The sequence below is a fragment of the Molothrus aeneus genome, chromosome 2 (genome assembly GCF_037042795.1).
Source record: "Molothrus aeneus isolate 106 chromosome 2, BPBGC_Maene_1.0, whole genome shotgun sequence".
NCBI classification, from domain to species: domain Eukaryota; kingdom Metazoa; phylum Chordata; class Aves; order Passeriformes; family Icteridae; genus Molothrus; species Molothrus aeneus.
In genome coordinates, this window is record NC_089647.1 from 513115 (window position 1) to 538463 (window position 25349).

At 55.3% G+C, this 25349-nt stretch overlaps 1 protein-coding gene across 2 annotated transcripts in view; it reads right to left on the reverse strand.

The window, feature by feature from the left end:
- Positions 1-7009: 7009 nt before the first annotated feature.
- SLCO2B1 (solute carrier organic anion transporter family member 2B1) overlaps positions 7010-25349 on the reverse strand; it is a 30309-nt gene continuing 11969 nt past the window's right edge. Inside the window, exons 5-15 of one of the 2 annotated variants that reach the window (XM_066567910.1) lie at positions 24004-24231; positions 22865-22963; positions 22369-22499; positions 17298-17406; positions 13408-13572; positions 12094-12286; positions 11138-11294; positions 9721-9881; positions 9113-9177; positions 7775-7895; positions 7010-7557 (exon numbers count right to left, since the gene is read on the reverse strand). In XM_066567910.1, coding sequence (XP_066424007.1) covers positions 7383-7557; positions 7775-7895; positions 9113-9177; positions 9721-9881; positions 11138-11294; positions 12094-12286; positions 13408-13572; positions 17298-17406; positions 22369-22499; positions 22865-22963; positions 24004-24231 — 1604 coding nt within the window. In that variant the 3' untranslated portion in view covers positions 7010-7382. The remainder of the gene's footprint in view (positions 7558-7774; positions 7896-9112; positions 9178-9720; positions 9882-11137; positions 11295-12093; positions 12287-13407; positions 13573-17297; positions 17407-22368; positions 22500-22864; positions 22964-24003; positions 24232-25349) is intronic. The other variant, XM_066567919.1, reaches the window with a different exon arrangement.

Here is a 25349-nt window from a genome sequence, read left to right on the forward strand (position 1 = left end):
CACCAGGAGCAGCAGCCCCAAATCCTTGCGGGGATGTCTCTGTGTCACTGGGAAGGAGCTGATTCCCCGGGGAGCCAGCACTAGCAGCCTCAACAGAAGCACCTCATTTCTTCTTATTTTTTTAACTTTTTTTTTTTTTTTAATTTTTCCCCTCCAAAAAGTAGGAATCCTACACCTTGCTTCTTCCCTTGGTGGAGGAGAAGCATGGAAGTGGAATCATCATTTATTAACCTCACAGTTAAAGCCCCAGATCTCTGTCTGCACTAAACCACAGAATCCTGCAGGAATGGGAGGGCATGGAGTCCACTAGCTGAGGGCTGTGTGACAAAGCCCCCAGGAGCCTGGCTGAAGAGCAGGGAGGAGGCACAGTCAAAAAATCCTTCTCAGGCTCATCCAGCAGCTTTCCCCAAAGCTGGTGTGCTCCTGGTGAGCAGGAGGAAGGGTCCAGAAAGGAGGAAGCTGGGCTCTGGAGAGGAGGAAGGGTCCCTGCCTCCCATCCTGAGCTCCTTGGTGACATTGGTGCTATTTCCCACCCTCCTGTGATTTGCCTGGCACCCCCCTGAAGGTTCCCATTTCTCCTTGCCTTGATTGATGCACTGCAGAGGATCAGTGGAGCTCGCCCCATCCATCCTGGCTGTGACAGCCTCACCACCGGCAGGGCTCCTTCCTGTCCCCACCACCAGCTCTGCTGGAGCCTGCTGGGGTCAGCAGCACGGGACACAGCTCCAAGTGCCCTGCAGGGAGCAGGGAAACAGCCTGGGACCGCGTGGGGACAGGAGCAGGGCCCTGGTGAGGGGATCTCACTCCTGCAGTCAGCCACCAAGGGGAGTGGGGACAGGCTCTGTAGGAGTGACAGGACAAGGGGCAGTGGCTTTGAACTAAAGGAGGGGAGGGCAGAATTTCTGTGATGAGGTGGGGGAACACTGGAACAGGCTGTCCAGAGAGGTGGGATCCTGTGATCCTGTAATTCTGTGATCCTGTGATTCTCCATCTGCTCGAGGGACCCCGACCTTGAGAATCACAGAACAGAATCACAGATTCTGCCTTGGGCTGGGAGGGCCCTTCAATATCACCTTGTCCCACCCCTGCCAAGGCCTGGGACACTGCCAGGGATCCAGGGACAGCCACAGATTCTCTGGGTAACCTGTGCAGGACCTGCCCCCCCTCCCAGGGAAGGATTCCTTCCCATATCCCAGCTAACCCTGCCCTCCAGCAGGGGTGCAGCCTTGTTCTCACCCAGGGATTGCCCTGGGATGGGGATTATCTCTCTGCCAGCCCACCAACTCGGTGCATTTTTATTTTGAGTGCAGAGAGCCAAGCCCATGCCCTGGCAGGGCTGCTGTGCCTGTTCCTGTCTGCAGGGCCTGTTCCAGCAGCCCTTGGCCGTTCCTGGTGTGGTGGTGGGTGCTCCCTCTTCACATTCCCTCTCTTTGTTTGCTCGTGTTCAATTATTTCTCCTGCCCTATTCATCATTAATTTGCACGTTTGCTGCCCAATTTCTGCCTCCTTTCCCATTATTTAACCATACCCAGAGCACGAGTGGTGCCCTCTGGCTCAAGAGCTGCCTCTAAACTAAAGCTGCACGTTTGTGGGGCCACAGGAGATTCGAGGTGTGTGTGAAAGCTTCCAGCACCTCCCAGCACTGGGACCAGCACCAGCAGGGCTTTATCTTGGTCTTTATTTTGCTCCATGCAGCTGGAATGTCTCCTGGCCTCAGGAAAGGAGTGGGTGGTGCCAGCAGCGCCCCGGGGGCATGGCTAGGGCTGGCAGAGGGGTGGTGGAGGCTGCCCAGGGGATCAGGGTCACCCCTTTGGGACGCTGTTCCCCGCACAGACACCCAGCTGTTTTTTAGGCACTGCTCCCTCCTGCATCCTCTGTTCCCACAGCATCTTCTGCAATGGCTCCCCTGAGGAATGAGGAATGCAGGAAACTTCACAGCTGGGACTTCAGGGATGGACATTCCAGCTGTTAACCACAGCCGTTTTTTGTAACCCCAGTTTCCTGGAAACTGGAAAGCTGTGACTTCCTTTGGGCTTGCCTGTCACACCAGCAGGGCCCAGAGAAAGCCTTGTGTGCCTGAACACCCTCAGGCCAGGTGAGCCCAGCCCTGGGACAGCTGGAGGTGTCACCTCCCTGCTGGAGGGGACAGTGGGCTGTGCCCCTGCTGCTCCAGGTGTGGGAGCAAGATTCAGTGTGGGACCCTTGGGATAGGAAAGGGACAGTCTCTGGTCTGTGCCTTAAAATGTTATTTTGGCTTTTGTGAGTCAGGCCCAGCTGCTGCCATCTCCTTCCTCTGGGGCTGATCCTCATGGATCTGTCCTGTCCCGGGGCTGTGGGGGCTGTACCCCATCAGGCCTGCTGGGAATTGAGTGTCCCCAGTGTTCCCAGTTTGATTACCACCAACAGTGTCTCCATTTCCCAGCATGCCATCCCCATCCTCCTGGATTCACTGTTCCTGCACTGCCCTCACCCACAGGCAATTCCCATCTCCCAGGCCACAGGTTTGGGGATATCTCATTATTGGTGCCCAGCCCATGCTCCAGAGCACTCCTGAGTCACAAGAAACCAGAAACTGTGGGGGGCAAAGAAAGATGAGCACAGAGAGCCAAAGCTTCATTTGGAATGGACACATTCAGTGCAATTTGGACAATTTCAGTGCCCAATGTGTGATTAGGTCATGGCACTGGGACAAACAGGACATGGGGAGGGTGGAAAGGGAAGCCTTTTTTCACAGCAGGTGTGAGAGCAAGAACAATTCAATAGCAAGTTTTCCCAGGGAAAGTTATTTGTTCCTGAGCTTGCTCAGAAAGTTGCACCAGTGTGCACAGCTTGGAACCACCTCAGGTTCTGCTCTCTTCAGCACATGCCATTGTCACTTGAAAAGTGAGAGGAGAGAGGTTAGAATCCTTTATCAGGGCTGTGTGAAAGCACTTCTGTCCTTCAGCCCCCTGGAAGCACCAGATGAGGCTGGGCTGGGGCTGGGGAGCAGCTCCAGCTCTCACCACCTCCGCAGGATAAAGGATGCTCCTCCCTGGCCACAAGCACTTCAGAGCCCTCAGCAGCTAGCTCCTGCAGCTCCACTGCAAGTCCATTAAGCCCCAGAGATGAATTCCATGTTTCAGGAGTAATCATTACTCATCCTGTCTCTAAGCACAGGAGATAATTCCTGATTCACTCTGCTCTGTTTGCTTGGACCTTCGAGAGGGCACAGCTGGAGGAGATGCACTTGGCAATAAGCAGGAAACTTACTCAATTCAGCAACATGGGGAGATAATTTTATGCCTCCAAGTGCAAGGGGTCATATCTTCCCCTCACAGGACAGGCAGAGAATTGTGGTGACTGCCAATTTAACTCAAAGGGACAATATGAGCCCAAAAATCTTCTGCTCCATTAAGAGCTGCTGCCACATCCCCTTTCTCCCAGGGCAAACTTTGCACCCCAGCCCTCCTTCCCCTGCCCCACTGTTTGGCTCTTGTAAATCCCAATATTATCCATTTCATACCATTTCTCCAATCTGCTCTGAAGGATTTGGATTCCAGTCCAAAGCACTCGTGTCCGTAAGCAGAAGTTTTATTAGCTCCTGCTTCTCTCATCGTCCAAGTAATTAATTAAAATATTGATTAGTCCTAGAGACAGGACAGACCCTGGTGAGATTCTTGTAGATAAATCCTTTTGGGCAGGCAGCAAACTACCTGCAGCTCCTGGAGATGGAGCTTTCCAATTAAGCCTGGTTTTTCTCCTCTTTTTCTCTCCTCTGCATAATTCCATCTGGCTGGTAATTGGTTTATGGGAACAATGTGGGACAGGGTCAAAATCCTTCCTTCAGTCAGGGAGGAAGCTTGTCCAGGTGGGACTGAAGGAGAAATGAAATGTTTGCTATGAGATCTGTGTGAGACAGTCCATGACACCTCCATCCCAGTGCTGCATGTGGATGAGTCTCCTCCTCAGCATCTTTCCAGGGACCAGCGCTGGGCTGGGTCTGGATCTGCCTGATTGCTCTGTTTTCCCCTTCTGAGATCCCTGGAAACCTCCAGTTTCTGGGAATTGTGGTTTTAATTGGTAGCGTTTCAGTGGTTCCTTGGCTCGTGTTTCAAGTGTTCCTCTGGGAACTTCCCATGTTTTCCTGAACTTCAGTGTAACACCTATGGATTGTTTTCCTTCCTCTTCCCCAGCCTGGGGGCTGGATTGCATGCCCAGCTCTGCCTCAGTCCCAGCCACAGCAATTCTCTGTCTTGTGGCTGCAAACTGTGTCTCCTCAGTGGGCATTTCCTTGAGCAGATCTCAGGTTGCCACAGGCAGTGAGTTTTAGGGGAAACATCCAGTGGGTTTTGATTCATGTTTTGTTGGCCCCCTGCGAACAGCCACAGAATCCACCTGGGACCGTCCCTATCCCCTGGAAAACCAGCAGCAAAGCAGGAGAAACCTCTGGGTCTGGCTGCAGCAGTGGCCAGGAGCACTCCAGAGGAGATCTGGCTGAGCTGAACACGCTGAGGGTGATTTAAAAGCTTCAGCTTTGCTCTTTTTTCCAGGGGAATGGGAGCTGTGCCTGGCTCTAAAGGAGCTCTTGGCTCTGTAAGTGCTTTGGGTCCTTCCCCCCAGTTCTAATTCCTCCTCTTGACCCTGTGCAATTCTCAGCAGCCCCAAAGGCACCGTTCTGCCTCCAGGTCTGTGACCCCTGGTACCACAAAGTGCTGCATGAAAACATCCAGTGCTCCCGTTCCAGGAAGTCCATGAGTCCTGGCCCAGCTGGATTAGCTCCTGTTAACCCCCCCAATGCAATTCCTGGCTGGTGCCCAAGCTGTACCCTCCAGAGCTCTGCAAATTCTGTTCCAAGCTGTCTGCAGGGGACATCTCCTCTGGGGAGAGCCTGGCAAACGGCACAGGGTGGATTTTGCTGCCTCTGCCCCTTCCTTTGCTTCCTTTCTCTGCAGCCCTCCTACCTGCCTGCCCCTTGCTCTGCATCAAACACTGCTCCTGCTGCTCCCTCGCTGCTGCCAGCCCTTTCATATTCCCTGGGCTTTTTATGGGAGCAGCCTTTCCAAACGGCCTCTCTTTCATCCTCCCTGGCAAGCCAGTCCCTTTCAACCATGTTCTTAAAGAGCACAGGGGAGGGGATGGGGAAATGGGGGTTTGTTTCTTTTTTTAGAAATTCCAGCCCAAATGGATGGAAATTGCCAGAGTAACAAGCCTAGAGCCAGGACACAGCTTGCAGGTGCCTTGGATGGTTATCCCCAGGGATCTGTCCTCTGCTGGAGGGGTAATGAGGGAAGGAAGGATTCAGGCCGTGCCAGCCTGTGCCAGACCTTTCTGTGGTGCGATGGGAGTTTCCCAGGTGGAAAATGAACGCGCAGCCCTGAGCCCAGCCATGAGAAGGGGCGGGCAGTGAGCCAGCCAGGCCACCCTGCAGGCCCCTGTGCAGCCACCAGGATCCCAGCCAGGCAGCAGAGGGATGAGCAGCCTGCCTGCCACCTGCAGCAGCACCACAGGCCATGGAACTCCCTGTTTGTTTGGGGAAAGGGGTCAGTTGTCCCCTTTCCCCCTCCTTTCTGTAAATGGAACCGCTGCTTTCAGTGGCATGGGGGGCTCTCAGAAAGGCTGCACAGCCCTGAGGGGCTCCAGTGGGATGGGGGAGAGAACCATGGAATGGTTTGGGTTGGAAAGGCCTTAACGCTCATCCCTGCCATGGGCAAGGACACCTCCCCCTACCCCAGGCTGCCCCAAGCCCCATCCAGCCTGGGCTTGCACACTTCCATGGGAAAGAATGGAATCATGGCAGATTCCTGGCAAGGCAGGAATCTGACACTGCAGCTCCCTGGCAAAGCAGGAATCTGACACTGCAGCTCCCCACTTCCCACGCCATTGGAGCGAATTGTGCTGCTGTTTGTTTGTTGTGGTGTGGAAAGTACCTTGGAGTTACTTGGGACTCAGCTGAGCACAGCAGGACAGTGCCTGGGAGCCAAGGCTTGTGCTCAGCCAGGAAAGAACCTTCTTCTCCAGGGATGCCACAGATTCCTGGGCTGCAAGGAGCTGGAACACCCCATCTCCTCCCTGCTCCTGCCCTAAGAACCTGATCCTGCTGCTTCAGCAACAGATGCTGCCTGGCAGGGCTTTGGAAAAGAGGAGAGAGCAAAACTCTCCTGGTTTTGGCTTTCTAAAGATCATGGTCAGCAAATGCTACTTGTCCTTCCCTGGATGGCTGCACCTACACCCCTGCAATGTCCACGCACTCCTCTGCCTTCTAGAACCTTCTCTGAAGCCAGACATCGCTTCTTGAACAGGGCTGTGAACTCTCAGCTTGGTGAACACAAGGCACTGCACAAAAATAGGAAAAAAACCCCAACCCAAACCCCTAAAAAATTCCAATCACCCTCCCAGTCTGCACTGAGGTAACTGGGTCCCTCAGAATGGCTGGGCAAACAGTTTGGGGGAACAGCTAAATTCAGTCACTTCACCACAGGCCTGCTCCCTTCCCTTCTCTGCACACCCAGCCCTTCCCAGGGGATATCTGCCAGGGTGGTAGGAGGGACTGAATTTTCCCCTCTGTGTGTTTCTTTTCTGCATATTTGGGTTGAACTTACAAGTTTTGTTTTCTCTACTAAATTCCATCCTGGAGCCAAAGATGACAAAGCTCCCCAGTGGCTGTGGCTGGGTAACACAATTCACTCCTGGGTGGGAAGGAGCCCCAGGATGGGAAGAATGCAGGAAACAGAGGCAGCTGAACCAAAATAGGGCTAGGCTGGACTTCCACCCCATAATTACAGACAGAACCCCCTTCAGGGAGCCCAGGGCTGCCTGGAGCTGGGCTCAGATGGTTTAGCCACAAGCTCTACCCAGTCTGGAGAGGGCTCCAACCTCATCCTCTGATCCTGGGGAAAGTTCTGCCCTTCTCAAACTGCAAAACCAGGAATGCACCTAAACTCCCATGTGCTTCAAGCACTGACCATCAGAAAGTAAGTGCTGATAACACAGAAAACGAGAATTATGAACATCAGTCACAGAGATCTGCGGGTTCAGTACAAAACCATTTCTTAAAAATGATTTATTTAAAAAAAACACTCCACAAAACCCTTCATGTTTATGGTTTCTGCTCAGTGCTGGCACCACTGAGACGGTCAGCAGGAAAAACTGCTTAGCAGGACACAAACCCAGGAGGCTGTAGAGTCCACGGGCTAAAGAGTGAGGACTAATCCATGTGAAGGAGCAACCTGCACCCCGAGGAGGAGAACAACCTGTGGATGGATCCATGCAGTGCAGGCAGAGTCCATCCCAGCTGGAAGAGCAGGAAGCAAGCCCTGGGTCCATCACTCCAAGCATCCACCCTGCACAGCTTGGCTGTGGGCTGATTCACCTCCCCAGCACAGACCAAAATCCACATTTCGCTGTCACACTTTGGATTCCGGGCTCTTTGAGGACTTTCCCGCCAGTTTCTCCTTCTCTGGCTCTGCCTTTGCCTCCTCTGCCTGGCTGGCTTCCCTCTCCTGCTTCCTGAGGATCAGATACACGGCCACAAAGCACAGGAATGCGCCCACCTCGAAGAAGAACTGAAGCCCCAGGTACCTGTGGGTGCAGAAACAGCGGGTCAGGGCAGTGGGGATGTTCCAGAGAGCTCCAAGGAACACCCCTGGGACTCTGGGGAGGCTGTTCCAGGCACGGCCTCTGCCCCAGAGCAGGGAGCTGTCCTGGAGTGACCCTCGGTGGCCCAGGGGCAGGGGAGCGTCCCTGGGTGTTCCCGGTGCTTGGCACAGGGTTTATCCCGCTGTCCCTGTGTCCCTACCTGTGCCTGAAGAGGGTATTGTTGTAGTATCTGCAGGCTGCCCTGCGCTCGCACCGCCTCTCCCACAGCACGCAGCTGGTGTCGATGGCGCTGCCGTACAGCACCGGGCCCGGCATCCACGCTGCAACAGCCACGGCGTCAGCCAGCCCGCCCTGCCCTCAGACACCCCAGAACAGGTACCGGGGGCACAGACACCCCAGAACAGGCCCTGGGAGCACAGACACCCCAGAACAGGCCCCGGGGGCACAGACATCCCGAAAACAGGCCCTAGGGGCCACAGCCTAAACCATGGACCCATGGCCACCCTGGAAACAGGCCTCAGGGGCCACAGGCCGAACCACAGCCGCGGGGGCCACAGACACCCCCAAAACAGGTACCAGGGGGCACAGACACCCCAAAAACAGATACCAGGGGGCACAGACACCCCAAAACAGGCACTAGGGGCACAGACACCCCAAAAACAGGCCCTGGGGGCCACAGCCCACACCATGGACCCGAGGGCCACAGCTACCCCGGAAACAGGCCTCAGGGGCCACAGCCATCCTGAAAACAGGCCCTGGGCACCACAGCTCAAATCAGGGACCCAGGGGCCAAGTGCCATCCCAAAACCAGAGCCTCAGGAGCTAGAGCCACCCCAAAAACAGACTCCAGGGGCCACAGCCCGAACTTGGGCCCGAGGCCCACAGCCACTCCGGAAACAGCCCTCAGGGGCCACAGGCCGAACCACAGCCTCAGGGACTACCGCCACCCCAAAACCAGGCCTCAGGGGCTACAGCCACCCCAAAACCAGGCCTCAGGGGTTATAACCACCCTGAAAATAAGCCCCAGGGGCCACAGGCTGAACCACAGCTGCGGAGGCCACAGCCACCCCGAAAACAGGCCTCAGGGGCCACAGCCACCCTGAAAAGAGGCTCCAGGGGCCACAGGCTGAACCACAGCCACGGGGGTCACAGCCACTCCAAAAACAGGTCCCAGAGGCCACGAACACCCCCAAAAATACGGCCCCAGGGGCTACAGCCTGAACCATGGCCCCAGGGGCCACAGCCACCCCAAAAACATGGACCTGGGGCCCATAGCCTGAAAACCATGGCCCCAGGGCCCACGGCCATCCCAAAAACAGGCCTCAGGGGCAACAACCCAAACCATGTCCCCAGGGGCCACAGCCACCCCAAAAACATGGCCCCAGGGACTGGGGATGGAGCCCTTGGAGCTGTCTTGTCTCATCCCCTCCACGTGCCCCCAGACCCTGCAGGGCAGCAGCCTTCCCAGCCCTGGGAAAGCCCTCTCCAAGAGCTGCCATTATTTTCCAGGAGGGTATTTTAACACATTTCAATTTACCTAAAACTCTCAGCAGCATGAACTGTATGCCAACGGCAAATGATTTGTCTTCAGGCTGGATGCTCCTGAAAAACAAAATGGAACAAAATGCCCTCTGGCAATCCCTCCAGGATGGATGCTTCCCTCCCTGGCACAGCACCTCGCCCACACACTCGTCCTTCAACCTAGCCTCCAAGGATCCCAGGGAGTTCCCATTCCCATCACCCAACCTGATGAGGGTTCATTCATTAAGGCTGAACACTGCCCATGGCCTTTTCCTGGCCTGAAAATCCTGCCAGGACCAGGAAGAGCTTGGAAGTATCATTTACAGACTAACACAGAGATTCCCCCATGGCTTTCCCCTCTGCCTCAGCTTTACCCATGCTGGGCTCCAGCTCCACCAGCCTGGGCTCCCATCTTGGCTGGCTCCATCCTGCTGCCACCTGCAATCTAGGGCTGGTTTAACTCCCAGGCAGGGCTGGTTTAGCCCCCATTCAGGTCTGGTTTAGCCCCCATTCAGGTCTGGTTTAGCCCCCAGTCCCGCAGGTGGCGAAATCCATCCCCCTGCCTCACAGACCCGCTCTGGACGCCCTCTCTGTCTGGCCAGGAGGTGCCCAAGCCGTGCCCACCTGAGGATGAGCATGAAGGAGGGCGTGTGGGAGGTGCTGGCCAGGATGCCAGCCAGGCAGGAGAGCACCACGAAGGGCACGAAGAGGTGGGAGCAGCTGGTGCCGCAGGGGCCCGGCCTGGCGGCGCCCGCCGCCCCGAAGCAGCTGCAGCCAGTGTAGTTCTGCAAAGAGGAGACAGACCACATCCACAGGCTGCTTCCAGAGGTGGAAGGGAACGCTGCCAGCTGACAGAGCCAAGGAGAGCAGGTAAGGTTTGTCTGAGAGTAATTAGCAGGAATTAGCACTCAGTACTTCGGGGAGAGCTCAGAGACACGTCCAGGGCTCCAGCAGAGCTGGAGAGGGACTGGGGATGAGGGACAGGACACAGGGAATGGCTTTGCAGAGGGCAGGGATAAATAGGATTTTGGGAAGGAATTCCTGGCTGTGCCACCTGTGCCAGGTGTTGTCCTGCTGCCAGACCCTTCACCCCGGGCAGAGCTGCAGCCACAGCTCAGGGAGTGTTAAATCAAACATGTGTAACCTCACCTTTGAGAGAGGCTCATAAATATCTACCACAGCCTTATAGCAAAGGAAAGATGCCTTGGGGTGATGGATGAGGAGTTTCTCCATTTCTCTATTTTTTAGTCACAATTATCTCTTTTTTATCTGTTTTAAACAAGAAAACTCTGGGTTGTTTCTTTTGTTTTAAAGAGACCTTTAAATAAAATGAGTACAATCTTTTGGTTGTTAGGGGGTTGCAGTTGCAGAAGAGTGATCCCAGAGGCAGGGGCAGCTCGGGGTCTCCCAAAACCTCGTTCCTACATCCAAGCTTACATGGTGCCCTCTGGGAGGGCTGCAGCAAAGCTGGGCACACAATTGCAGGGTTTTCTGCAGGCTGGGAGGGTTCCTGGAAAACCTGGGACAGGGAAAGCAGCAGGCCATGAGTGCCACAGGTCCCTGTACTGCTGAAAATGGTAAGAAAAGTGTAAAATTTCTAAGAAAGCTAGGGCTGGAAGAGAGAGGCGTTGTCTGAGGAGGAAAAAAAGCTGTTGGAAAGGATCTGCTGTACAAAAGGCAGGCGTGGGGGTGCAGGAAAGCACATTTGGGACTGAGCTCTGGCAGAAAGCACAACTGTTATCAAAATGAAGCGCCGTTAATTAACAAAATGCTGCTGCAAACCGCCCAGACAGCTCCCTGCTGCCATCACACCCTGTGCCAAGAGTGCAGGGAAAGCCACTTGATCTTCAGGTCGGGCTTTGAGTGGCAGAAGTTTCCTCAGGTGGGTCTGCTGAGCTGCACTGCCAGCAGAACAACCCACAGCAGAGGAAAGCAGGAGGGAGCAAAGCCCTGCACGGTGACCCTGCTCTCCCCTGTCCCACAGACACTCAGGGCAGGCCGGTGGGGCCGGCAGGGCCAGCTGTGGCCAGCTGTGACTCACCAGGACGGAGCCATCGGGGCGCAGGGCCACGCTGCTGCAGCCAGCAGAGCAGGGGGACGTGTACTCCACGCCGTCGGAGCCGCACACGGGGTTGAAGCCGCGCTCGGGGCAGCGGCACCGCACGTTGCACGCCATGGCGTGGTGGCCAGAGCCAGAGCTGGGGCCAGGAAAGGGTTAATGTGGGCATGGGGCATCACCCACGTGCATCTCACAGAGAAAACCCACTGTGTGTGTGCTGGGATCAGCAAAACCCACCTGACTGCACAAGGAGCCCTTCCCCACGGGAATCCCAGCATCACCCAAACCTCTGCTCTGCCTGTCAAAGCATCCCCACCACAGCTGGGCACCGGGGCCACCCACTGCCCTCATTCTTGGTCCCAAACCCGGCCTTTCGGGTTCTTGCAACACTGTGGGAGGGAGGGAGGTTCCCCCTGAGGGCCCGGACCACAGGACACTAACCAGGGAATTCAGAGACCTGGATCCAGCCTCCAGGGCACACAAAAAGCTCCTGCCCACATTTAGCTGCCACAGCTTAGATGGTGTGATCCCAGAGCTGGCCCCTGCCTGAATTATTCATCCACCACTCTTTCCAAGATGAAATCTTGTGCTGTTTGTGCCAAAAACGTGTTTACCTCGGGTTCCACGCTTGCTCCTCGGTAGGAAATCTCACTGGTGGAACCCTTACAACCCTTGCTCCTAAAAACCTCGTGTTAAAAAGGTTTTAGCCCCCAGGAGATAAAGCTGAAATGACTCCACCATGTGTGGGATAAGTCACGAAGGCGAGCAGTACATTTTCTGCCCTAAACCTGAGGACACAGAGGACTCAGATTTTCTTAGTTTACCTTCACTAGCTGCTTCTCCTGAGGGAACAAACCCATTTCTGGGCATTCTGCCTGGCTCCCACTCCCAGGAATGTGCCTGTGGCTGGGGTGTGCCCAGCCCAGGAGCTGAGGTACCTGTCCCAGTGGGTGACACCGGCCACCTTCTGCGTGGGGCAGCCCAGGAAGAGCAAGGGAAAGGCAGTGAGCAGGCAGAGCAGCATGCCCAGCACACACAGGGCACTGCACTGCCTCAGGGACATCTGGAACCGCTTCAGGATGGCGCCGCCCACCACGATCCCCACCATGGCCCCGGGGATGTTCACAGCACCTGGGAAAAGGCAGGCATGCAATCAGGGGACCTTCAGCACCACCCAGTCCCATCCCTTTCCACCATCCCAGGCTGCTCCAAGCCCATCCAACCTGTTCTTGGGCACTTCCAGGGATGCAGGGGGCAGCCACAGCTTCTCTGTCTCCCCACTGTCCCAGGGAGCAATTCCCTCCTAACACCCAATCTAAAGCCATTCCTCCTTAGTCCTATCCCTGTACCTTGTTTTCCATCTCTGGCCTGTGCCAGTCCCTTCTCACAAAGGGAAGGCCCAGAGGATTTGCTGTTGGGTTGCTATTTTTCAGCACAGGTGGTTCAGAAGGGACCAAGGTTTTTGCAGGGATTGGTGGAGTAATGCTACCAAAAAGCTGCTTTTCAAAAGGATCCCACAGCAAACTGGCTGCCTCATGGATCCATGGGTGGAAGATGTCAGGAGCAGGGGAAAGCTGGGCCTCACCCAGCAAAATGTGATTTTTTAGTGTTGACAGGAAGAAACACCAAGTCAGCCTGGAGAGGATGTTTGATTTCTGTGCAGAGCGGGATTGTGCCCATTTCTGAGGTCACCCTTGAAAAACCCCATTTCCATAAACCCCCCATTTTTGGGGGGAGACCAAAGTTCAGCTAGAGACATGCAAAGTGTTTAATTCAGCTAAGAATGCACAGGGAGGTTGCTTTCAGCCCCTCAATGCCCACGCAAGGAAGGAATTTCCAGCTACAGAAAGCTTTTTGATCTGAAAGGAAAAGGCCAAGCGAGACTCAGTGGTGGGAACAAAGGGTAGATCAATTCATCCACGGAGCACGGTGCTGACCTGAATGCAGAGGGTAAATCCAGGCTGGGAACAGCTCAGCTGGGCACCTCAGGGCAGGACAGCACTGCTTCAGCATTTAACCTTCCTGCTGCATTCAGCCCTGGCTCTGCCAGCCTGTTCTGCTCATTTTATTCTGATTTATCTGTCCCAGACCTCAGAGGCCTCGTTCCCTGAGGTGCTGTCTGCTCAATAATGTGTTTTAAACACTTCTCTGGCAGGATCTGTGAACTCTCTGAGAGGGAGGCTTTACTCTAGAGGAACCCTTCCCAATTTCTAGATGGCTTTTTAAGGAGTCAAAAGCTCAGCAGCACTTACCAATGATCATGTTGGCCAGGGAGGCTGTGAGAGAGAACTGCCTCTCCAGGAACTTGCCCATGAAGGTTGCTAAGCCAGCCACCATGGCAGAGATGTTGACCTGAGCCAGCACCACCAGCAGGTACACGGGGTGCCTCAGGTTCCTCAGCAGCACCACGGGGAAACCTGAAAGGACAAGGGAGCAAAATTCTGATCAGGGAGCCACAGAAGAGTTGGGGTTGGAAGGCACTGCAAAGCTCATCTCGTTCCACCCCTTTCCCTGCAGCCTTCTGGCAGAGCTGCTGCTAAAACAAACACAAAAGTAGATGGGAAGTCATTACAAGTTAATTTATTTGTTTGCTGTGGTTGCAATTTCAGTGTCCTTTCAGTTTCAATGAAAAAATGAAACAGAGAAAAGTGCAATTTTTTATATTGCAGCCAAGGAACACTCCAGCAAACTGCCCTGAACCCTTGAGGAGAGGTGTGCAGCCTGCTCAGCACATGGGGTGCCCCGTGCTGCCAGCTGGGAGCTGCCACTGTCCCTGCTGGAGTGATGTCCCCTTCCTGCGCACCCTGGAGCCACCTTCTGCTCCTGCTGCTGCTCCCCCAGTGCCTCCCCCTGCTCGGGCTGGCAGCAAAGGGCAACTTCCAAACAAACTGCTGGTGAGTCTCCCAGATGAGGGCCAGGGCAGCCAATATGCTGGAGCAGAGATAAGGAATTAACAGCGAGGATTAATGCAGAGGACTGCCATCAATTAATGGTGTTAATTCTCAGCAGCTGACAAACAAGAGGGACAATCTTTCTATCTGCTCCAGCACAGCGGTGCTGGGGACATCTCCCCGGGGGCTTGTCTGGGAGCTGGCCCCAGGTGGGGACGGATTTTGGCTGTCCGAAATCTTCTGTGAAGAGCAAAAGGCCTCTCTGAGGGTGCAGTGGGGTCCCCCACGTCCCCAACTCCCCTTCATGGCACCACGGCCCTTCCAGCTCAGCACTTGGCCCTCAGGTCACGCAAGCAGCCAAAAATGGTAGGGAGCTGCAAAAGCAGGTCCTTGGAGGGGCCCAGGCATACACAGCACGGACAAGGACCCTGGAATGCTGACCCTCTGCAGGCTGGCAGTCAGCAGAGAGGGAAGGAGCTGCATTACACCACTGTCGACCCACAGGGGGAGATGATTTTGCTCTCAAGAACCACTACAGGTCCTGATTTTTGAAGAGTATTCCCCGAATTTCTCTGCCATGTTGCAGATAGGAAACCTCAGCTTGCTGGCTGAAAAATCTCCTGAGAGCCAATCCAGCCTTTTGTGGGGATCCTCCACCAAAAAGTCCTTTTTCCTGGAGGTCTCTGGTCTTTTAAATCAAACCGCACACCCCAAATCAGAGGTGAAAAGCTGAGCATGTCCCCACTTCATGGTGGGAGCAGCAAGATTTCCATCCTCTGCAACCCCTAATTGGATCCTCCTTGCAGCTCCAGAGAAGCAGCTGGGCAGAAAGGAAAAGCAGTGGAAACTTTAAAATAATAAACAAAAAACATCCTTGAAACTGCCTTTGGGGACCATAAGAGAAACAAACGAGTCACGAGTGCAGCGCTCCAATTGCTTTGAAGATCACCTTTAATGGGCTAATTCCCAGTATGTGCAGCAGAGTCTGCACATCCTCCCAGGTGTTTCCAACAGAAGCCTGGAAATTAGCAATGGAAATGACTTCAGGCAAGCTAAATCCTACTTTTCCCATTACTGCAGGAAGACCTGATGCCTGCAGCAGGAGGAATTTGGGAGGAGTTAGTGAGTGTGAGGAGCAGGGTGCAAGCTGGTGTCACACAGAGTGTCTGTGCCAGAGCCAAGATCAGTGCCCAGCTCTCAGTCCAGACAGAGCTCCATGCTGGGCTGAGTGTCCCCAGAGCCTGGCCTGACCCTTACCCTGCACACAGCCCCATCCTGGTGCTGCTGCTGGGCTGGCAAAGCCCTCCCTGCCCAGACAGAGCCTCCAGCGCTCTGCACCTGCCCCTCACAGCCTGCCCAGGGAGGCTCAGGGGCTCCCAGGAGGGATGAACAGGCTCCAGCCCACCCTTGCTCTGCTTGCAGGAGTGATTTTGCTCTCTGGGTATGCCCAAAACAACAGAACACAGGGCAAAAGGGTTTCCTCCTCCACAGTCATGGAATGGTTTGGGTTGGGAGGGACCTTACAGCCCCCCCAGTGCCACCCCTGCCATGGCAGGGACACCTTCCACTGCCCCAGGGTGCTCCCAGCCCCGTCCAGCCTGGCCTGGGGCACTGCCAGGAGATTCAGGCTGGAGAATCTCATCTCCAAATGCTGCTCTCCTAAATTATCATGCTGAAAATAATAGTAAAAAGAGAAACAGAGAGAGGAAACAAAGCCAGCAGGAGAGTGGTGAATTGGGAAGGAAATTCTCTTTCCAGTGACTTGCAGATGAGCCAGTCCTGAAGTCTTTGGGCTTCACCCAAATTGTCCCAGGTAACCATCACACACTACCTGCCACCCCTTCCTGGCTCCAAAAGAGTTTTGTATTAGAGATTGCAGCCAGGCTGCTCTCTGACATAAACCACATGCTTCATTTATTTCAGAACTGGGCTTTGGGGGATAAATCCTGAGAAATAATGGATTTATTAGCACAGCCCTGACACAGCAACGCTGATTCCAGCCCCGCACCAAAGCTGCAGCCGGGAGCAGGGAGCTCATTTTGATTCGTGTTTGGGAGGCACAGAGCAGAGGGCTGGTGTGAAAATCCCATCTGAGCACCATCAATCTGTTCCCACGCAGCCTCTCCCAGCACACAGGTTTCCAAATGACAGTGCCACAAGGTCGGGGGGGGAAGGAGCCCCCGAGTGCCTCCTCTAATTGAGCGTTAGGCTGACAGCAAACGCTGCCACCAGCGGGAGGAAAGCTGCCCACGCCTGCCTGGCTGTGCCTGCCCTGCACTGCCCTTCAGAACACGGAGAATGTGCAAGAAATTGACGGGATAATAGCTGGGAAATATGGAGGAAGCTGACACGGAGAGACTTCAGAGGGTCACTTTTCTTAAGTAGCTGCCAAAGTGCAGAGGTTTTAAAAAACCCAAACATCCCAAGCATTAGCAGATGCCTCCACAGACTGAAGCCCAGCTGATCCCCTTCAGCATAAAGAGCCCACTCATTTCCAAACAATTTAATTGCACTGGATTCATCTCCCTCTGGGTTTTAACTGCCCAGACCCTGGCCCCAGGCAGGGCTGGCCACTCTCAGTGGGACAGGAGGTCAGCCTGCCTTGGACAGCATCTCCAGCCTTGCAGGAGGGAGTCTGATGAGGCTTTCTGGGGAGGAGAAGTTGCCAGTGCTGCTGTGGGACCGATTCCTGGTTCCATGGCCTGAGGGCTGAGCAAGAGCAGCCCCCAAACGCCTGTGACTGAAGGGGTCTGTCCCTTCCCATGGCTCTGCTCCAGCCCCACAGCTAGCACCCCTCCTTCCTGCCTGCATTTGGGCTCTGGTGAGACTTTGGCCTCTGATTCCCACTGCCCACATGAGCCATGGATCACAGAGTCACAGAAGGATTTGGGTTGGAAGGAACCTTAAAGCCCATCCCATTCCACCCTCTGCCATGGCAGGGACACCTTCCACTGTGCCAGGCTGCTCCAAGCCCTGTCCAGCCTGGCCTGGGGCACTGCCAGGGAAGGAATGTGACACTCAGAGTGACCAAGGCCAGGAGCTTTGGTTGGCAGGAGGTGCAGCAGGGTGCTGTGAGCAGGGAGCAGAGGGCTCAGACCCAGCCCCGAGCCTAAGGTGCATCTCAAGGGCTGATCCAGGAGCTGTGCTGAGCCCAGGGGGAGCATGCCTGCTCCCTGGCAGCACTGCAGCCCTGGCATGGCCCAGCCTGGCCGTGGGAGCTGCTGTCTGGGCAGGGGCGCTGGCTCACTTACGTCTGATGAACTCCATCAGGGAGAGGCTCTCCGTGTGCTGGGACCTCGGCCTGAGCTGGCTCAGCACGTCCTCCCTCTTCTTGCTGCCTCTGTCCTTCCCTCTCACCACCTGGGGACACACCAGACAGAGGCTGTCACTGCATGCATCATGCCCCAGCTTCCCCTGCCCTGGCCTTTCTCTCCCAGACCCTGACACACAGCAGCCCAGGATGGCCGTCCCTGTCGTGTCCAGCTGTGCTCCCTGCCCACACCCCCAGGTTTCCAGTGGGGCTGACAGCATCCAGACACACTCCCGTGCTGCAGAGGAGCTTTCCCACCTTTCTGACAGTGGTGGAGCACACTCCACCAATATCAAGCTGTGCCACTCCCCAGGCACAGCACGCCGTGTGCTCAGCTCGCACAGACTCAGGAGGGCCAGCCTTTGCAGGGAAAGGAGGTGCCAAACTCACTCAGGAGGTGCCAACCTTTGCTGGATACCCTTAGGGGGATGGTTTTGTGGCCCAGAGCTTGTTCTAGCCCTGTGTGAGAGCACAAGGGACACAGCTGGCTTCCCACCAGCACAGCTTGGGATGGAGGGTGAGCCCAGTCTCTGTGCTCCCTCACAAGCTGCTGGGCAGGAAAGAGGCAGCAATTGTAGGAGGGAAATGTATCCAGCCCGGGAGGGGGTCTGGGATGCAGGCAGGATGTTGGTGACCTCCTAAGGCAAGAGGCTGCCCAGGGCAGCGTGGGGTCCCCAGCCCTGGAGGGCTCGGAGAGGGAAGGTGCATGGCAGCCTCCCTCGGGGCGTGCCACACCCCAGGGCACAGGAAGGCCAAGGAGCATTGCTGGGATGTGTTCTGATCCCCTGCAGGAGCTGCAGGGGAGCCCCAGGAGCAGGCTGGGATGCCACTGGAGCCGCTGGCACTGCCTGCAGATGTGCTGCTGTGCCTGGCAGGGCTCAGGGCAGCGTGCTTTTGCAGGGCAAGGCACAGAGTGTTTGCAGCTCTGCCACCCCATCAGCTCAGCAGCCCTGACCCGAGCTGGGCAAATGAGTTCATCCAGCAGCAATTAAAGAGCTGTAATGGACATGAGGGAACAGCAGCTCTTGGGCTGAAACCCCTCCTCTGCTCTGAGATGAGAGTGCTCATTAAACAGCAGCGAGGTCACAGTGTCTGTGCTGTGGCTGCCACCTGCCCTTTTTGAGGGCAGAGGCAACGAACTCCTTTCCTGTTTTGAATTGCTGGAGCTCAGGCTTTCATACATTTTTCAAATGCAAAGATAAAACCCCTTTCACTTTCCAACTGCCTTACAGGGGCTCTTCTCTGCTCTGAAACTGCAGCGTTTTCCAAAAATACATTCAAGCTGCTCCTGCCCGTGGCTTCCTCAGCTTCCAGCTGTTTGTACTTCTGAGAGTCAACAGCCTGCACGTCCAGACAAAACCCCAGCTCCCCCCAGCTCCCCCAGCCTGGGATGTCCCTGTGTGTGACCCTTGCAGGCCATGTTTCCCTGGCTCAGCTGTGTGCACATGGAGCAAAGCCCTCACAGAGGGGGGGGAAGCTCCTCTCCCTGTGCTGCCTTGGCCCTGCCTTGGTGTTTGGCTGTCTGAAAGGATCAGGAAATACATTCCTGTGGGCTGAAGGAAAGCAGGGACAGAGGGAAAAGCAGGAATCCAGCCTGCTTGCTGTGGATGACGCTGGAAAGGTGCTGCTGCACCATCGGAGATGCCCAAGCCCTGAGGAGGACGCTGTGCCTCTGCCACGGGGGATTTTGGCATTCTCACAGCAGAAATCTGTCAGGCTGGAGCTGGAAGGTGCAGTAACACGAGCTGGCTGCTCAGCCCTGCCCCAGCATCTTGCCAAGGAGAAACAAACTCAGCTTGCAAAATGCCCCCACACTTGGATTCCCCTGGATGAATCCTTAAAGGACTCAGCTCCTTGCTGCCACTCGCTGCATCTCACAGTTTTGCAATCAGATTTTATCTGCATTTTTATCTGCCTCTGGACCCCTGATGTGTCCAGGTTGGACACCGGGGCTTGGGGCACCCTGGGACAGTGGGAGGTGTCCCTGCCCATGGCAGGGGTGGCTTTAGGGTCCCTGTAATCCAACCCCACTGTGATTCCATGAGTCCACTGGCATCACTGCCACCCTCAGGGGGCTGGAGGAGGCAGACAGGCTTTTTGGGGAAGGAGAATGAAGCTGCCTCACACTCTGCATCAGGAAGAGCATCCCCAGCCTGACCTTGGCCTGGGGAAATCCCCATCTCCCTGCACAGACAGGAATAAATCCGGGCGTGGCTGAGCAGGGCTCTGCAGGAGAGGAAAATGAAAGCAGCTCTCCCTGGCAGCTCCTGCTCTCCCCACCTGCTACTGCACCTGTGAGAAGGGCAGCCAGAGGTGCCAGCAGGCTGGCTAGATCCAAATACACCCCTGGAAACAGGGATAAATGACCTGCTCTGTGACAGAGAGGTTCTCTTTGTTTAATTTGAGGTTTCTGCAGAGTTTCCCTCTGGCTGTGAAGAGAACCTGGCACTCCCAGCTCACTGAAAAGTAAGGTCACAGAAGTTATTTTCATATTAGACAAACAAAGTGCAAAGCCTCACGGCTTGGGAAAGAGTTATTTTCCTTTTGACAAGGTCAGGCTCCCTACAAACACCTCATTATGCCTCTTGCAGCAGGTGTGGGTCCCTCCAGGGACCCTATTTCCAGGAGTGTTAAAATAACCAGCTGAGGGGCACCTTGCTCCCACCACAAGGGAGGTTTATTTTCAGCTGCTGTTTGTGCCTGCCTTTAAAGCTCCCTGGGGAAAGTCCAGCTGTAGAGAGCAGGATTCCTGTAGCCTGTCCTGCCACTTGGCCCTCTTTGTTCCTCAGACCGTGCCCTGTGCTGTGGCTCTCCCTGGATCCCTGGAAGTGCCTGTTTTGTCTCTGAGAGCAGCTTTGCCCCTTTCAGTCCCTTGCTGTGTCACCCTCAGAGCTGCAGGACAGGCAGAGCCTGTGTGGCAGGAATATTGGAATACTGCGACAGCACTGCTGCCTGCCTTGGGATGCAGCAACACCAGCAGATTGGCAAAGCATGAGCTAAACTATGGCCACACAGCAACTGGAGAGTGCTGGGAGCTCCTCACAGGAACAGGACACAACCCCAAGGAATGGTTTGGGCCCATGGAGGCAGGATCAAACTGGAATTACTGGGGGAAAAAGCTGTTCTTGACTGAAAACACTTGGTCCAGTATAAGAGCCTCATCCTCTCATCCCCTTCCTGATCTCATGACAGCCTCATGGCTTTGCCATGATCAGCCCTCAGGAGGATTATTCAGGATACTTTGGTGCTAGAAACCCACTGACAAGCAGCAAAGCAGAGAAATAAAAATGTTCTGGGTTTGGAGCGACTAATTTAGGAGAAAAAGATCAAACGAGCAGCCCCACATGGTCATTAATGTTAACACGAGCCATTCCAGGGACTTCAAAGAAAGAATTCATCAGGAAAAGGTGAGGCTGCAGCAGTGGAATGAAACACGCAGATGTGTCTTGGCTGGTGGGAGGAGGCAGCTCAGTCTCCAGAGGCACAGAGGGGTGGCTGATACCCAGCGTTTGCTGCACAGTGATGCCCACTGAGGAGACTGGGCACAAGCGGGACCCCACCTCAGCTGCAGAGCTGTGCTTTTCCAGGCTGTGCCTGAAGGGGTGTGCTGTGGGCAGGACAGCACACACACACAGGAAAACATCCATTTCCAGCACATCTTGGAATGTGAGCTCCTGCAGCTCACAGGTGTTACCCAGAACAGCACGTGGTAAACTCTCTGCGGAGGTTTTTATTTGAATTTTTTTAGGCAGAACCCCTTGCTGGCGCTGATACCCCCATGGGACAGGTGTGGCTGGCCCCAGTGCCTCCCCTTCTGCAAGGAGGGCAGAATTTGGTTATTTACTGTATTTTCCTATTATTATTTTTAACCATCAGCAGATTCCAAGAGCTTTCTGAGGGAGATGCAAAAATGGGGAGGAATCCAAGAATTCAAGAAATTCACATGCTGCAGAGGGACACGTGGGTGCTGGGCCATGTGGGAGTGCTCCCTACAGATCCCAGGCAGCAGAGCAGGGTGAGATCTTCCTGCTCCTTTTAAAATCAATAGCCTGCTCCCCCTTAAACCCTTCCAAGCGGCTCAGAGTGCAGCACTTGCCAGGAAGTGCAGCTGTTTTAGCTGGAAGTGCATTATCTTCTCTCGAGAGGCGTTTATGAAATTAATATTCCCATCAGCCCTAATGAAGAACTTTTCCCTAAGATGAGCCTCGAGCCTGCTAGCCCAGACCTTCCCTCAGGCTTGAGGGCAGCCCAGGCTGCAGGAGGAGCAATCAGGCACTCTGCATTTGGGGTCACCCCTCTCCTGCCATGCACAGGGCACCCCATCACCTCACAGCCCAGGTCAGCAGCAGTAAATCACTGCACCCCCAAGCTGAGCTGGCAGAACAGGTCAGGGAACCCCCAGTCCGCACTGATTCCTGTGGAGATCCAGGCAGTGTCAGGAGAAATGAAGGATTGCTCTGCACAGACTTGTTCAGACAGGGAGCTTTCGACGCTGCCTCGAGGTGCAGCACACATGGAGGGCGCTGACACCACCTCCAGCACGGCCAAGAGGAGCACAGCTTCACCTCCTGAGCGTGTCCCAGCAGCTCCAGCAGCATCCCAGCCTGCAGGAAAACCTCCTCTGCCAGCACAGCTCGTTCTGCTCTGCTGCTCCCAAGGCGCTGCCACGCGCAGCTGGGACACTCAGGGAGCTCCCGAGCTGTGACAGGCTCAGACACCCCTGGGGAGCAGCTCTGCACTGCTCAGACACTCCCTGCCCTGCTTCCCAGCTCTGCTGGAGAAGAGCTGTCCTTGTCTGCCAGGAGCCCACTGATGGAATTTCAAGTTCACCTCCAAAGTTAGTGATTTCTCCCAGACAAAAGCTGCCAGGATGGACAGAGCTGGTGCCTCTGGTAAACAAGAGAATCTGGGACTGCATCCTCCCCTCCCCAAGGCACAGAACTGCCAGTGGTTCTGGTTCCCGTGGCATTTCGGCCCCACTGAGGTGTGTGTGTGTGCAGAAGCTCTCCTACCTCTTTTGGCATGTCCCGTGGAAAGAAGAAGTACGGCAGGGCACACAGGGCCACCAGGCTGGCAGCCACCAGGAACCCGAGCCACCAGGCCCCCACCCAGCGTGGGTCCTTGTTGGTGAGCTGCACCTCAGCTGCAAGAGGCGAGGAGAGGGGCATCAGACCAGTGCTGGGACAAGGCAGGGACCCCAGTGCACCAAAGGCTGGCCCCAGCCACCCCCAGCACCAACCAGCCCCAAGGGGGTGGCTCCCAACCCGGGGACCGTCAGCCCTGGGGCCTGAGCAGCGTTTGCCCTGATCATCCCACCGCTAAATCACATCCCATGGCCTCTTTCCCATTTCACTGCTGCCCCCAGGGTGTCCAAAGAGCTCCTTTGGATGGAGACAGCTGGCACAGGGATGTGCTGGATGCCCACTCTGCCCCACTGGCACAGAGAACCCCCAGGGGGCTGGAACCCCCTCTTCTCCCAAAGCTGTGCCAGGACCTGTGGTGCCTCACCTGAGCTGACTTTGTCGATGTCCACGTAGAACCTCAGCATGGCAGAGCCCAGCATGAAGGCCACTCCTGGCCCCACGACCGTCAGGGAGAACAGGATTCCTGTGGGGCACGAGAGCAGGGAGGGCTCAGCCTGGGCAAGGGACCTGGGGGACACAGGAGCCTCAGGCTGGGCCCAGCCTCTGCTGCACCTGCCTCCAGCACAGCCCATTTCCCTGGCAGCTTTCTTATCTCCAAGAGCAACAGCCTCATGCTCCCCACTTTCCTTTCCCACGTGGAATTCCCTTTGGCTCAGACCTTTCCTGACACTCAGCCTCCTCGAAGGACTGCAGTACTCCCAGGAACAAGAGGTGTCCCTTGGCATCAGTAATCCAGGGAACATCAAGTTTTACAAGGTGAAGGAGATAAAAGTTATCAGTGAACTCTTCTCTGTGAATTGCTGATAAAAGAAATCCACACATGTAAGATTCATCTCCTACCTTACGTGTGAGAGGTTTGGATCATCTACCAGAACAAAACTCGATGCTGTGCTTCCTTTTTTCAGCAGTAATGACCTGGTTTTGATCTACTTTGCTGCTCCTTTCAGTTGGAGGCTGTGACAGGTAGCAGCTGGGAAAGGACTGGAAGGAGCTGCAAGGACCACCTTGTCCATCCCCCCACCCTGAGACACCCCTGTGGGCCTGTACCAAGCTGTTCTCCAGCAGCCCCTCTGCTGAAGGGTACCCTCCCATCTCCCAGGTGCCTGAAACTGCTTTCTTTGGTTTGTTTGGTTTGGTTTTCTTTTGCTTTCTTTGGTTTGTTCGGCTTTGCTGACAGCTAAACAGCCCCTTAAACCCACAGGTGCCACTTGTGAACACAGAGATCAGACTGTCCCTCTAGGCCTTCCTGAAGTCTCTTTGTAGGAGTTTATGGTAATTGCCTCCAGTTTTTGTCACTCTCAGGCCAAAGACCCCCAGCTTCTGCCCCAAGGGCTGTTTCCCAGCTCTCCTGCTGCCTGCCCAAGCCTGAAGCACACAAACCCTTTCTGCAGGAACCTTCCTGGCCGTGGGCAGAGCAGAAGGGCTGTAATGAGCCCTGCTCTCATTAATGCCAATTATCCCAGCCTGGCCATGCTGCCAGCTCCAGCCCAGGAGCAGCCTCACCCAGGTAGAGGGGGGAGTTCCTCTGGCTGGCGAAGTCGTCGATGTAGGAGATGCCGAAGGGCTGGATGGGCACGCCGCCGACGCCCAGCAGGGCCTGGGCCACGAACATCACCAGCAGCACCTCCTGGTTCTCCCTGGAGCCGTGGGGAGGGCAGCTGGCATCGCTCAGGTTGGCCCCAGCCCCCGGGGCCCCGGGCTGGCACAGGTCCGTGATGTTGCTGAAGGTGCCTGAGGTGACAAGGGGACAGCCCTGAGGAGCTCGGTCTGCAGGGAGGACTTCTTCATTTAGGCACTGGAAGGATCTGAGCTCTCCTGGAGCCTTCTCCAGGAGAACACCCCCAGCTCTGGATCTGCTCCAGCAGTTCCACGTCCTTATCTCAGTCCTTATCCTTATCCTTGTCTTAGATGGCAGGTGAAAGAAAACACCAAGAAGTGCAAAGATCACTGCACTGGTGTTCACAGAGACGGACGGGGTCATGAGCCTGGAAAGCCTTCAAGGCTTTTCCTCCATCAAGGGTCACTCCCAGGACCTTTGACAGACCGCCCAATACAGGTAAATGAGCAAACCTGCAGATTTTGTGAGCAGCTACCCAGGAAATGAGAGCTTGTTTTCCTGAGAAGAGCTGCCTAGGTGAAAGGGCTGATTCTAGCACCCTCATCTTCCTCAGAACCCCGGGCAAGGGGGTGCTGGGGCTCACAGCAGGACTTCCATGGTTATGCCCCAGATCCTGGAGAACTCCAAGTGCTCGGACAGCACTGCTGAAACACCAACTCAGCGTTTCCAAGTTGGGGTTTGCAGCTGGCCCCTGCTTGTAGCCAGCAATGGTTCACCTATTCCGCCTTCCTTTGGTGTCTGCAGTTGCCTGAACCAGCTGCTCTCCCTCTGGTGAGCCAAACAAAAGCTGTTCAGTGGAGGTTTCTAGAAGGCTTGCTGGAGCTTCATGGCAGGGATTGGGGAGGTAGCAAGTAGCTTGTTTTCTCCTTTCTTTCTGTTCCCATCCCTTCATTTTCCTTTAGGGAGAAAATCCCAACCCCACCCTGTCCTGTTCACTACATAGAGTGATTTAGACCTGCATGTATCTCAAGGGAGGCTGATATTCCAGTGGGGTTTAAAACCTCAAAGACAGCCCAGCTAGACCAGGGAAGGCAGGAGAGGCTGGATGTGCAGCAAACAAGGGGAATCAGAGGCACAGCCTGCATTTTGATTGTTTTCCTGCCCTTTCCTGTGGTTCCCACATCCCCCTGGCTCTGCTTTCCACCAGTAGCTGTTGCCTCTCAGGGCTGAGATGATTTAATTCTCAGAAAAATAAAATGTCCTGAGGAGAAGGCAACAGCTTGCAGCTCCC